This window comes from Strix uralensis, chromosome 18 (assembly GCF_047716275.1).
Source record: "Strix uralensis isolate ZFMK-TIS-50842 chromosome 18, bStrUra1, whole genome shotgun sequence".
NCBI classification, from domain to species: domain Eukaryota; kingdom Metazoa; phylum Chordata; class Aves; order Strigiformes; family Strigidae; genus Strix; species Strix uralensis.
Window position 1 is genome coordinate 14,038,841 of NC_133989.1, and position 15,394 is coordinate 14,054,234.

Sequence of the window (15,394 nt, forward strand, 5' to 3'; positions counted from 1 at the left end):
AAGTTCCTACACAACAACAAAACATTCAATATTTCAAGATTTATTTTATATTTAGCAGAAGGACTTAAAATCTGACTGTTAGATGTAAAAACTGGAAACATTTGACTGGAATAAGGTACAGATGCTAAGCAGTGAAGATAATTAAGTATTTAAAGAGCTTACCTAAGGCTGTTGAGATTTTCTATAATTTAAAAACTTTTAATCATGATCAATCTCTTTTGGAAACTATTCTGCTTTATACATATGCAAGAATGACTTGTAAATTCTATGGCTTGCATATTGCAAAAGGTCAAATTAGATTAAACATTTTTTCTTTCTGTCATTACATCTATAAGTGAAATGAGATATATGAAAAACAATAAAACTTCCTTATGAGTATAGAACTGCTACACCTGGGGCTGAGGCATGCAGAAAATTCAGATCCTCTATTTTGAAAGTAAATCTTGGAAGACAGAATAGTCTAATTCCTACCGAAACTATCCCAGCTTTAACAAAGAGTATTAAAATTTCCTTTTTGCTCAGGAAATACCAATAATCCTACTGCAAAGACTGTAACAGTACTGTGATTCCAGTAAAATGCCATAAAAAGGTATTATGGTGAATTTTAGGATAATTCTACATCAGAATGAGCTTCTTCAGACTCCTTGACTAAATGCAGTGTTAACCAATGCTAAATGATATCCAACTGGCAGAACTTTGGAGAGGACCACGCATATGGTGAAAAGGTTACATCTTGGAGACAAAGAATGTGTATTTCCTAGTTGCTGTCAGCGTGCAATTCAATTCTAGATATCAGGGTTAAGCCTTGTGTGCCTTCAGCATGTGTCCCCTGATCCATACAGCTTTTAATGTAGTCCCGCCCTTTCTTAGTAGGCAATAGAAAATAAACAGCACACTCAATTGTCAGGGGTCATTTTACAAAGTCAAGACTCAGGCTCTCAAAGCTCTGAACACCTAATCTAATATTGGCATCAAGTGAACATCCCCTATTTCAAATCTTGAAAAAGAAACTACTGAAAAATATTACACTTAGGACTTCTCATAGTTAGATATATAGAAATTGATACAAAATGCTTGTCCACTACAAGACTTCAGTTCTCAAGAGCATATGGGTGTGTGACTACAACAATAATCATAGAATTTTCTACTAGCTAAGCAATTGCTGCATGCTCAGAACAGCCTAACCAATAGGCAACAAAACCAATGTACCAAAATTCCTGGTCATCCCTAAAGTACCATATTCTTGACACAAGGCAAACAAAGTAAATGATTTGCAATACTCGTCAAGTAGAGCAAAGGTATGTAAAAGAGGTAAGGTTAAGTAAAAGGGAAGTGGTAAAAAAAAAAAAAGGAAGAGCAAGCACAGAAAGGCTTATATTTAGAGTTTCAGCCTCGAAATCATGGAAAATACTGACAAATCACTATTTAGTGAGCAACCTAGCTCAGAAGACTGAATAATACCATACTGCTGATTAAAAAGCACTATGATATGGTCAGCAGTGTTCAGCAGGGTCAGTCAAAAACTCATAAGCAGCAGCAACAAAAGAAGGATTTGCCATAATATTTAGAAAATAAAAGAGAAAATTAAGCAAGTCAGCAATCCAAACCTTTTCCATTTTAATTTGTGTCTGTATCCTGCTGAGGGAACAGTTTGTAAGTTGTAGTCTCTCATGTAATTCAGTATTAGCCGCAGGCTAATAAATAGGACAGTAAAGCATATGCAAAGACTGATTTATAGGATCCAAACAGAGATAGCCTAAGTCTTGCAGCTATTTGAATCTTCCTCACATAGAAACAAGCACTGATGGAAAGTTTCCTGCTGAGAAAGAAAGAGCGGGAAGAGATGCACTGGAGAGAAACCTGGTTAAAAAAAAAGAACAACGAACTAGAATAACTTCTTCAGAGGGGATTTTACATATTTTTGCAGCATAGGAGAGCACAATGCTGCAGCTTAAATTCATAATAAAAGGAAAGTTAGAAAAATCAGCAACACGAGGAGAGGTCTATGAACAAGCCAAGTCTGCATTTTACAAGGTTCACCTTGAATGTGTTACAGCATTCAGCAGGCAGTATGGACAGTAGAGAGCTAGGGAATATTGTATCATGGGGTTTTTTCTGCCTAAATTCATAGGCTAATTATTAAAATAGTTGCAGGGCTTGCTGTAATCATCATCCTATTTAACTGCTGCTCAGCAGGTTTCTGCTCTTAGATCTAAAGCATTCTTTAAAAGTCACAGCTGGACATGGGTAACAGCGATGATGTGATCTGAACCTGTGTCTCGGCACCAGTAAAAGAGGGGAACAAGTGCTGGTATTTAACATGGCAGAAGATTAACAGATCAAAGCTAAAAACCAGCACAACAGATTTTAGGATGGCGATTCTATGAGAAGTGTATTTCATCATCTTACAGCTAGAAGGGATGCTGGGAAATCACTTGCTCGGAAACATGAAGCATTCTTTAATTGGGTAGAGAAGGAGAAGAAAGACTGCAAAGTCTCAATTCAAAACTGCAATTTTGGCTATTTTCTTTCTCAAATATTCTCATAGTTGAGTGGGGAACTAACTTCAAAGTGATCACTCTTTCCTTAACACAGAAACATGCTCTTTAATCTCTTCATTCAGACAGGCCAAATGCAAACATAACCAACAGCCAGCTTCTCCCCGGAGTTCAGTTATACTGGCTTGGAAGGCAAAGCCATTCAGCTCCATCATTCAGAGGTAAATGTTATGTAAACTTTAAAAATCCCATCCACCTAAATACCTAATATAAGGTTGCTGAATGGCCTCCATTCAGCACCCCTAACAGACTTCAAAAGACTTTTTTGTCATCTCCTAGCTCTGAAGCTCAAAAGATTCTGGAGCTGCCATAATGCTAACATCCTTAGCTCTGAACTCAACCATTCAGTGTTTACAAAGGTCCACCATGCTTTCCTCCACAACTTGCAACCTTCTTTACTTCAGGATCAGAGCTACAGCTGGTAACTGCCAACCTCCAAACCCAGCAGGTTAGTTTAACAACTGCCCATACAGTAGATCAGTTGCAGCACGTGTAGTGAGTGGTATGCTAAAAGAAAAGGAGGTAGAAGGGTGTGTATAGCACAGTCCTGGAAGCCTTGTAAGAAGGCTGAGTATGCACATGAGGAGAGATTGTTTAAGAAAGGGTTAGACCTCAACACAAAGATGTACAATGGGAAAAAAAGGTAAGTAAAATAAATCAAGGTAAGGAACCAACATATTGCTTTTAACTATTCTGTATCTTCCTTTGCAATTTTTAAAAGAACAATAAAATTAAATATAGAAGCTGGGCAGACATTTCACACATCCGAAGAAACCCAACCATGCCCTAAACAGATTCACCGTAGCTGTCAACAAAGAGTAAAGATTAAATCAAGGCTGGGGGATTCATTAGCACCTTGCTCAGGAAAGGAATTGTCCCTTCCACAGGTGATTTTTAACTTCTTAGTTCAGTCCTCCTACAACAAATACAGTACCTTTGCAGAAAGCCTATTAGCTGCAGTAACTACTGCATTTCTGAAAGATATCAGTAACTATGCTTCTTTACACTGTGTTCAGTGCTGCAAAATTTTTAAAAGTTCCAATAATCACGTTGGTCTGAGGCATTTGCGCCTACAGAAACAGTCTGCTCCCTTCAATGGAAACTAATTTTTTTCTCCTATACAGATGGGATCTATAGGTCTCACTGTATTGTAAACACACTCTTTGTTTTGCCAATTAATTCTTAGAGGATCTCACATTAATTATCATCCTTTCATTCTAAGAAATCTGATGCATCCTTGCCTGCATTTCATATTAAGTAAAGCACTACTTTTTAGGTTGTTTTTTTCCACTGCAACAGAAATAATATTTTGATGTGAAAAGGATATCTTTCCTGCCGAGATAACAGCTCATACCCACCAATTATATTTCACAAGTGTCCAAGTATGCCTAAATCACACCAGACTCTTCACCAACATCCAAGTATGGTGACAGATGATACTTCAAGGGACTTCTCTTGAATTAAAAGCATTTAACAGGATTGTAACCACAGGGTGGGTAAATTAAGAACAGCTTTAGATTCTATTTTCCAAGAGGGGCCCATTAATAACTTCCCTATAATTAAGCAGGCAGAAGAAGGATGAGAAGGGAGTTAACAATGACTGTGACTCATCTTTTCTGCTAAATTTTTTAGCTAAGGCATAAGCAAAAAAAAAGCGCAATTTTGTATTGTAGTGTCACATGAGCATCAATAGCAATCAACTTGCATGAAAAATTGTACATTAAAAAGAAACAAAAACCAATGAAAAGCTGCCAGACACATTTAACAATGGCACACACGCAGTGCGAGTTACCAACCTATCCACTGCAAGGAAGTTTCCAGTTAGCAAAGGCATTCGGGATATATCCTTGGCATTTGATGCTGTCTTCTGAGCATCGATAGTCTTGAATTTCTTTGCAGTTGCCTTAAACCTTCCTGATAATTTTAACTAGAAACTGAAAAGGCTGAGACTTCTGACTACAGAACATAAACCATAGGGATAATCTGGCAGGAACACACCCTACTGGAAACAGCAGCATAGGTTGGAGAAAAAGTGATATAAAGTGTTAATTCTGTATTTTGACTACACTTGGCAAGGATGCTAGAAAGCTAATGGGGAGAAGTAATATTGGTCAAGCAACTGCTACTCCTCCCTCTTAAAAATAAGCAAATGAGCACTGGTAGTTGCAAGACTCTGTAGACTGACAAATGGATACTAGAGCACAAGGGAAGACTCCAGCTTGAAAACGCAAGAACTCGAGTTAATAGTTAACACTCTTTACACCCAGCAGAAATATACTTGAAAGTCACATTACTGCTATCTTTCTGCAAGATGTAAGGCAGCATTAAGTATGTGAAATTACCTTGTCCATATTTTGCAAACATAAGTGTAATCCTAGGTAGGCTGAAATGCATTCATTTGTGTTTTGCCAGCATCCCTGCTTCCACCAGCTGCGCTGTTTGTTGGGAGCTTTCTCTAAAATAGGAAGTTAACAGGTAGGTATGGTTTATTGGAATACACACCAGCAAATAACATTCTATTTCCACTAATTTTTGGATCGTATCTTTTATCTGAAGACCAACACTTAATATAAGTTATTGAAGCATTTTTAACATTTTCGGATTGAGGATGCTCTGACAAGACAGCTTATTTAGACTTTGATGACCATTCTCTCCTTTATATTGTCTGACGGGATAAGGCATCTCAGAACCGCAGATGAGAGAACAAGGCTTATCCCCTTTCCTACAGAGATCTACCCTACAAGAGCAATTCACGGAAAAGTCAAGGAAAGCAGAGAGAGTCTAGAGAAAGGAGAAGGTCTACCACCCAGTGATGCTTTCGCTTTCATTGTTTCTGTTCTTTGGAGATTCCCTCTGTTCCCTTTGAACGGAGGCAAGAAGGAACATGACCTAGATAAAGAACGAAAGACAGTTACTAACCAAAGCAGCAAGAAAGCTCCCTTCTCCCCACAGGGAATCTTGCAGTTACTCAGTTCAACTAACTGCAATTAAAGATAAATAAAAAAACTCAAATCTTTTACCAAGTTAATCACAGTTTCATATAAGGAAAAGCTATTTCTTAGAGTCTTGAGAGAGAAAAAAGTAACCCTGAGATATCTCCTCACTAGATTTAGAGCTTTCTCTAAGACTGGTGAGGACTCCTTCCCCCATGACTTCCAGTCAGCAGAACCACAATTGACATGAGCTGTCTGCTCACCATGCCACAGCAACAACTGGTACCCAAGATTCATCAGGGAGGCTAGAAACAATCCCACAGACAAGGAAGGAACAAACAGCTTTCCATAACGCTCTTCATCCTTCAAAAACTGAAAGATATTTACTGGAGTCCCCTCTGCTTCAAAAAGATTGTTCCTTAACGTTTCTCCATTTATATCTTGTATTTAGTCAAGACCTTTATACATCAACGTCATACTTACATACATACATCTATACATTAAAAACAAGTCCAAAGAAATTCATCCCATGCCTACCTCTCTACCAGTCTCAAGTAAAATTTCAGTCAGAATAAAACCAGAACTCTTGGACTTACATTTGCCTCAAGAAGAAAAACAAACAAAAACCCACAAATGATGCACACCATTAATCTTTCAAGAAATTCCTGAAACTCAACTCCATGGTGCGATAGGTAAGCCATTATAATTTCCCAAGTGGCTACAATCAGGATAAAGTTTAAGACAGTACTCCCTGCTCGTTTTACACAGAAACAGAAAGGCTACTGAAGAAAGAAATATAAAAAGTTGGAAACAATATAGACTGAATTGTCAATACACCACTAGTTCATGAAGTTTCTCTGTACCCCAGCTGTAGCTTTGCATTCTTCCTAGATATGCTTATTCTAATTTATACCCTGTTGACTTACGTAAACATGAGAAACAATGCATGCATGTGCTTGAACATGACTGCAAGTCTGCATGGCACTTGGTGCAATTCTGAAAATTGGATCCTGTATATAAAGTACACATTAATCAGTTCTCAAGGAAATGGCTTCATTTCCCAGTTCTATTTTGGAGGTTAAACAGAAGGAGAAGGAAACGTCTCCTTTTGAAAGAACACGTATGGTTCATACTAACTGCTGATTTCTACAAAACAATGGCTTTGTCTTCATATCTTCCCCATCCACCTCACAGAAAGATATTGTTGAACTGAAAGAAGAGAAAGTGGAGTTAAAGCTCTTGGTGAGAGTGAATGAGTGTTTGTAATGTCTTTGCCTCCCTTTCTCTCACCACACACCCACCTAATGATTAAAACTGAGTTAAAGCAACTACTATTAGACTACACTGAACTAGACAATTAAACAGAGCAACAACAAGTTCAAGTAATTACCAGCCAGATGCGAACACCAAGAAAGGGAGTATTACATTCCCTACACCACTGTGACTGCAAAGAAATAAAAGAATGTAAGTGGCTTTTTCAGACACCCTACAATCACGAAGCCATTCTCCCTTGTTCAGTAATTTCACAGGCAGCGTAACCTTCATAAATGGTTCCCATGCACACACACACAAAACCCATTCTGTGCTGATGTAGTGTTCAAAAGAGTATCATCATTACATGCTTTATCAAATCTATACCTAACTTCTCATGGTACAGTACATGTAAATTCTGCAGATTGAATCTATTTGTGTAAACTGGAAAAAATAGAGAAAGAGATAGCACACAGCCTGAGGGGAACCCTCATTATCACAGCTTTACTGATACTGTTGGTAGCGTCAGCAAGAGACTTTCTCCTGTTCACAAGGCGATAACTTCGAGGACCTTGATTAATGTGCATTACTCAGGCAAATGAATTCAAATCTACCCAGCAACTTCTGCGATCTGGATGAGTCTGATAAGTAGCTGGAAGGCATGAAAATTCCTATCTGAACTTATTAATGCATACTAGAAAAAATACTTTTTTAACAGTGAAATCTAAAACGCACATACACCACAGCTGAGCTTACCTCATAAATGGTTCCAAGGGAGGGAATGGACTTAGTCTTCCAGTCACCCTGATGGCAAAAGAGGATAGTTGCACCCCCGATCTCCTGAGTGAAATATGGGGACTTGAGTATCACCAAGGAAACAATGGTTATATCACCCCACGATGGCAAGGATATTATGTTAGTTTTAATGAGTACATATGTCAAGAATATCCTGGGGTATAGAACTATCCATGCATCGGGCATGAAAATCAATTTTAAAAAACCAACCAACTAACCAGCCAAAACTTTAAAACATCTTTTTCATATCCACCACTTCTCTTAGTAAGTCCTTTATATGAAGTTTGTGAGCGTCCTAAACAATTATGTTGAAGACAATTATATTTTCATCCCAGGAAGAAGCTCTACTCTTGAGTATATGTGTAATGCCATATTATATGCTTCCATACCTACACTGCACTTGTTTTATTCAAGGAAACATATGGAGGGCCTGATGCAACATTTCTAGGGCCAGCTCCAGCCCAAGATCAGGCTCAGCTGTAGAATAGAGATGTTTTTATTCCTTACTACTTTTAAGCTCTAGGAAGCTCTTCCTCCTAATAGGACTTCCTGCTGTTTAATAATTAACTGAAACTATTCTGGACACAGGTCCAATAATAAATACGGAGATAGTCAAAATATCTGTAGAGGCTTTCCTTGACGAGTCTGCCTTATAACTGCGAATCTGAAAGTTGCACATTATGTTTAATACTGGAGAAGCTTAAATATATAGGTTTATTTAAATGTCTAATTATTTAGCATGCTTTTCACACTTGAGTGTCTCAACTCTAACAACTTGACAGGGGGGTTTTGTTGTGGTTTTTTTGTTTGGTATTTGTGTATGTGTTTTTTTTGCTTTGTGGTTTGGTTTGTTTTGGTTTTTTTTTTAAATCCCTGTGTCTACTTATTAGGAGAACACCCAGATCACTAAAGCAGTTTCCACTGGGTAGCTGGTGAGTTAATAACAGACAGTGCAAATACAGTGACAAGCATCATACCAGAAAAGACCTAGAGAAAATGCAGTAAACAACTCTGAAAAAGAAACCACCTCTCTCTCTGGTGTCACTGAAGGCATCAGCTTCTCACATCTAAAAACCTCAAGAAAACAGTACCTGATAAAAGACAAGCTGTCCCAAATATCAGAAGGATGACAGAAAGTCACTCAAGTTAGGAGACAGAATGTTTTTCATCTCTGCTGACTAACTGAACACTGAAAATCAACCAAGACAAAACTGAAGAGAACTAGAACATACCCTTGGAGGTCTGCAGAGGATCTCTGTTGAGTATTCCTACCCCTGTAGTAGCAGAACAGACCTTAAGAAAATGCCATGAGCCTTAAAAGAATTTCCATCAGGCAGTAACAAAATAATTTTGAGGGACTTCCTGGAGAGTGAAAATCTCAGAAAAATTGGCTCATGAACCCTATTTATCAGCTCTCCATGGATTCCCACCATGTATTCAGTCATTAATTTAGGCATCCAGAATATCTGAAAGGGATCAGGAAAGAAAAACAATTGCAAAGAAACCTCCATATTCACACACACAGAGTTTAAAATGGTATTCACAACCTTACATAATGTGACAGTTGTCCTGGAAGGACACTATCATTAATACAGACTTCAAATAATAAGATTCCAGCCAATTTCCACAGTATTTTAAACAATCTTTACTCAAGCAAAACTTACATTTAGTTCAGAATGTAAGTAACTGCCACGTAGCTTTTACTTTAAAGAAAATTACAGACAAGAAGCATTCTATTCATATGCGATCAGTATAGCAAGATGTAGAATCTCTGGGTTTTTTGAAAACTGCCCTGTACAAGATTGTATTAAATTACTATATGTGCAACAGTGAGAAATAAGAAATAGGGAGAAATAAGAAACAGAGAAGTGAGAAATAAGAAACAGAGAAATATTTCCATTGGAGCACCAAAGGATGGTAAGGTGTACAGATGGAAATGATAGGTTTCTCTGGCTTTGACTATTATGATTCTAGAGCGCAAAGAGAAGAATAAATGTATTGTCATTTATGCAAGCCTTGCAACCGACTCAGAAGACAGAAAAGTATTAGCATATACAGCAAATAGCTGCCTACAGAAAAGCATTTTCACAGTACTACAAAGGTATCTCCTGCCACTAAATATACTGTAATAATTTGAAACTAATGAAGTCACGATCTTTTGTACAAGATTTGCAGTGATTACTTTACAATAATACACTGTTCTTATTAAAGATGTCCACACAGACAAGGGGAGGACTTGGTGGGGGGTGGGGGTGACAGGAGGTTGTGTGTGTTTAATTTCACTGATTATTTCCATTGCTGAAATAGGTATCTATTGTTCCAAATTAGGGTGTAGAAAAAGTACATGTACTTCAAAGCACCAAATATTATCAATATTGAGAAATGTAAATTACTCTTTCCTTTCTCAACACTACAATAAAACATTTTCTGCATAGGAAAGCAAGCAGATCTTTACATTAATAAGATACACAGGGTACACTTTCAAACCTTAACTTTTGTTGAAGAAATCCCCTATGATTTTATGTTCAACTGATCAAGAGAAAGCACATGAGAAGCAGGGTATTAGCTTGGATTTAGCGGGTTTAGGGGCAGGACTATCAGTTGAGCAAAACTTCAATTACAGACTAATTTAATGTATATCCAAGTACATTACTGCAATTCAATAAACATCTCTTCAGAATTAAACAATCCAATTTGCTTTCATTTCAGCCTGTGTGCATGCATTACATATTTGCTATTATCCACACTAAAATTAGTCAGACTGTTCGGAAGCACTCATCCATGCAATCCCAGTGTGTCACAGTGCTGCATCAAACTAACCTCAAATGAACCACTTAACCTTAAAAAAAAGCAGAGTAGTGTACCTTCCCATCATAACATTACTCTCCTAAAACTTCTTCTAACTAGGTGTCTGCCTGAGTAATCCAGCAATGAATCTGTCAACATCTCTCCCTTGGTGGACATCCAACCATTCATGTTTATAACTTATTTTTCTGGTTTTTCCCTTCATACATCGATGAACAAGAAAGTGTCAAGCATATTCTGATTTGCATATTCTGATATTTCGTTGCTCTGGAAGATTGCTTTCCCTCTATTTAGCTATGATACAACACTAGATATGCTACTCCTGGCAACTCAATTCCATTTAATCATGAATTAATTCCTCTGGATTTGAACAAGATGCAAGATCACCAAGTGGGAATTAAAAGCACTTGGCATCTAATAGGAGCATTCTCTTCATGATCTGTGTAGTCTGAGTATCTGCACCACACGACACTCTATATTCAAGGCATTGCAAAGGCATCAGTATCCTGATCAAATGACAAAGTTGGCAGGAAGTAGTACAGTGGACAAAAGTGATCTCGTTTCTACAGCATCCCTCCGTTTTCACAGAAAAGTGAAACATTTAGATCAATGAAACTAAACTGCATGGGCAGACCCATACTTCAAATTCATCCCACCTCACATCACCCCCCACCCCAAACACAGAATGCCTCAGGAGCAACTTCGCCACCTTCTGATCTCATCACCTAAGAGGCAGTGAGAGGGATCTTGCATGTGTCAGGCTCAGTATCAGTTCCTGAATCACAGTAAGTAACAGGGCTGGATTTTTAGCTGATGTTTCTACCGTGTACTTCAAGACATCAGCAGAATCAATCCCATCATTTACTCCCAGCAGCGCTGAGCAAACTCCTCTGACATGCAAGGCTCCATCACAAGATTAGTGACGCCTGATAAAATACTGTAAAGGAAGGTAGATGAAGCTGACTGACAAACTGTTTAGCTGACTGCAGTTAAAGTATCCATAGCTACCATGCACTACTACAAAAGTTTATGAAGAGGGTTGTATGCAGACAAAGTTTTGATTCAAGCGAAGAAAATGACTGAAATTCATGTCACTTTTACACTTTTTTTTCTTACTTAAATTTAGTATGAATTAAAGAAGGTGGTTCCATAGGATGTCAATTTTTATACACAGACATCCTGGAGGAAATACCTTGCATAAATCTGCTGTTTTACTGCAACTTACCTTTCACTATTAACTCTGCATAATTTGAAACTCCAGATCCACCATCTGAACGAATGACACATCGGTACTTGCTGATACTGCGTTGAGAGGTGTCAGCTACACTGACAGTAGCAGAAAAACGTCTGTGGTTGACCACTCGAGTGACCATTAATGCTGTGTCCCTTCCATTCCACTGCTGTAAAGGCAGACAAGAATAATATAAGTCACAAAGGCACACAGATTACGCATCTATATGTAATTAATTCCTTATTACGCTTCTTAACGTTGTTCAGACCTTCATGTTCACATCACCAGGTTAGATTTTATACAAGCACAATTTTGAAAGAGAATACTGCTAGCCATTACCCCTGAAAAATTTACAGGGGTGTATGAACTAGGGCTTAAATATTCTTACACAAATATTTAAGTTTTCATGTTTATTTAATTTTTGAAACGTGTTTGGGCATCTGATGTGTTACATGTATTGAAAAGGCTGGAGAGTGACAGTTCAGACTATGCAACTGTACACAGTATATATAGAGGCCTGGCTAGGATATGAAAATACTACAAATGAATGGACTTTGTTCACCTTGGAAACTGCTACAGATGAACAGATTTTGTAAATTTGGCATTTTCTGATGTAAAACTTTGATTCTGGACCAATTTAAATAAACTGGTTGGATGAGCAGACATCCTTATACGTCCAACATTCCTCAATAAACCTCTCTACCAATGCCAGACTACATTTCCCCAACTGGAAAAGGGACACATAATGAATAGAAATAAAAGTTCTCCACAGCATAAACACCTGAACTTGCTCAGTGGTCTACTTTGTTAGGACTTTCAAAAGAAAATACACTGCTGTTTTGCTGATTTCCAATAATCAGGTTTTGGGGGTGTTTCCAAGGCCATTTTCATTAAATGTTTCAATTTTAGAGAACGGAAAACAGGTTTCCACTAGCAACAATAACGATTTCCTTCCAAACCCCTGCTTCTCACAGGACAAGGTTCATACTGCTTCAGGTGAGAAGTGTTTTTACACACATCTAGTCATATCTGTGGAAAGATTTCACTGAAAGAACTCAAAAAAGATAAAGAATAAGCCAAAAATAAATCTCAGTGGATGCTAAAAGTACACCATAGGTTAATAAATTTCAGATTAAAATGTAATTTTTATGAGAACAGCTGTGGTAAGAGTACAATTAAAGTGACTGTCAAGTTATTTTTAAATGATGCTAACTACATTTCTCACCAACACAAGCTTTTTTCCCAGTACTAATTTTCATTTTTGTGATTAGGTAAACTGAATCCTCCCCTAGTATTTAAACTAATTTGAAATGGTTATTTTTAAAGTTTATTAAAATGTCTGAAGTCAATAAAAAAGTTTGAGAACATCTGCCAGTTTTTTGACTTCAAATGCCATAGCAACCGTGATAAAGGCCATTCTTGTCTGCCTCAGATGCTACAAATATGGGGTGGTCAGGCCCTCAGCCACATCAGTCCAAACTGAGAATAAAAACTGTTGACTGGCTTAAGCATTCTGAAAGTTTACACCAGCCCTGTGTACATGCACAGTACATATAGCAAGAGAATCCTCTTGACTCGTTTGGGACGTTAGGTGTTCAATGGCACAGAAGTTTAGAAGAAGTGAAGAGCTCAACTATTTTAAAAGCTTCTAGAAGAGCTCTATGTACAGTGCATGGTAATGATGGGACCACATATCAGGGCACTTCAAATGGCAGAAGAAATAATTTTGTCCCTCACTGGGAAACATGTTCTCCGCATCTTCAGTTTGGCAGATGTTCCATTTCTAACTCTAGAACTGCAAATGAGTTCTTAAGGTTGTTACTATACCCACCTGAATAGCACGACCCAGTGTTTCAAGTCCAACCAGTATAGTGAAAATACAGACATTGAGAGAGGGAGTGTTTTGGTCTTTTAGTGAGTGACTAAATGAAGAATCTGCTATCAATGCAGCCAAGGGAAATTGGGAGGAAGAAAAACAGTGAGTACAAACTGGTTTTCCCTGTTTTCACCATCCAGGTAGTAATCTCAGAGTTCAGAGTAGACTTCCTTCTTAACATATTGTCACTGATTCTGAGCTAAGGACAGTTCTGGAGCATGAGAGGAAAGAAGATTGCATAATAAAGCAGAAAGCGAAGAACTATTCTACTTGTTCTGTCTTTTTATGACTGAGTGTTCACAGGTGCGTGGGCATTTGTTTGAAACTAAAATTTTGCTGTCATGGACCATTTATGCCATCTTCTTTATCACAAATCTGTACTCTGTCACCTTAAACTCTCACCTAGAAACAATTTAAGGCAGTTCTGAAAGGATCTTGATGAAAAGATTTTGCACCACCATCCCAGTCTTTCTACTTATTTTACTTGAGAAAGTAAACAAACCAAAACCAAACCAGCAAAAAGAAACCACCACTAAAAAAAAGCACATTACTTTACCTGGAGCCAGAGTTTGTCATGCTGCGACCACTTCCCCCCAGCAATGCACTGGAATGTTGCGTTCTGTCCCACATTAACCTCCACGTTCTGAAGTCGTAGGAAATGAGGTGCTTTTCCTAACAAAAGATGCAAAGTATTGCAAGGGTAGAGCAAGGCAGTAATTGACTGTGCCACACCAACACAGATAGAAATACTCAGCAAAGCACTAGAGCCTATCTTTGACAAGGTGATTTTGCAAAATAAAGCTGTCCTTCAGTATTTAACTATTCACAGCAGAGTGAGGTGGATGATGGATTTGACTGAGGATGGCCTAAGGGATCATACAGAGCTCTGGCACATCTCAAAACACAGATCAAATCACAACACAGGTTCATGGTCATCGGCACAATTTCTTACTGCTTGCTATAAAGAGCAGTCAAGTAATTTCTTCAGAAAATTGTATTTCTAAAAAGATCAAAAACAATCAAATGCTTCTGACCTTGTCAAGAATGAATGACCCAAACCAAATTTTCACAAGGGTCTTTCTTTCCTTTTTATTTTATTGACTATCAAAAACATCCTAGGCCTTTAGAATAATATTGTGTCATTAATATCAAATCAGGTATTAAATGAAATATTCATATAACTGACAGCATTGTATCACTGTATTAGTTTAAGATCACTGATATCAGTGTTTTGCTGATACTAAATTCAGTATTAATTCAATATTAAGCCACTGACATAAAAAAAAGACACTGCATTTGTTCACAAAGGAAATAGATCAGAGGATTAGCTTTTTGACTAAATACCAGACTCATTTACCTCTGTAAGTTAACTTACAAGAAAATAAAAAAAGATTATAGTAGTGAATCTGACACTTTTAAATGAACTTAGTTCTTGCTGACTTTCAGAAGAAAGTTTGTGCACCATTTGAAAACTTTTAGTAGGACACACTGAACAGCCTTACGAGACTCTAAAGGTCAGAGTTTTTCAACTTTATCTTTACATCTTCTTGTATGATTAGACACCAATGAAATACATAATTCCAGATGACATGCCAAGCCATCTTTTTCTACTAGAATCAAGTAGCTTCAAAAGGATGTGGGCATCTGTATCTGTGCATGCATGAAGCTTGACATGTAAGTATTTGTGTACTATAGGCACATAAACAGAGAACACATGCATATACATTATGCCAAATATTTTTATCTAGCTTCTGTATCCCATTCACCACACGCTCAGTTTGCTGACAGCTCCTGAAAGACAGTGACTCCATACCATCGTGCCTTCTAGGGATCAGTAATTTGCATCAAAGTTTACTGGAAAACTACCTCTGGGTGACAGTCAGAACGTACTACGTGATATTTGCAGGCTAATACTAGTAATTTCTGCCTGCAGTCTAAGGTGGGC

The 15,394-nt window shown here is 37.7% G+C and overlaps 1 protein-coding gene across 9 annotated transcripts in view; it reads right to left on the minus strand.

Annotated features, from left to right (window-relative positions):
- The window catches only part of PTPRT (protein tyrosine phosphatase receptor type T), a 473,479-nt gene that overhangs the window by 275,103 nt on the left and 182,982 nt on the right, over positions 1 to 15,394 (minus strand). For all 9 annotated transcript variants that reach the window (XR_012631402.1, XR_012631400.1, XR_012631401.1 and 6 more), the window contains exons 5-6: positions 14,006 to 14,121; positions 11,568 to 11,742 (exon numbers count right to left, since the gene is read on the minus strand). Coding sequence is in view for 6 of the 9 variants with exons in the window: in XM_074888115.1 (XP_074744216.1) it covers positions 11,568 to 11,742; positions 14,006 to 14,121 (291 nt within the window). In the remaining 3 variants the exon portion in view is untranslated. The remainder of the gene's footprint in view (positions 1 to 11,567; positions 11,743 to 14,005; positions 14,122 to 15,394) is intronic.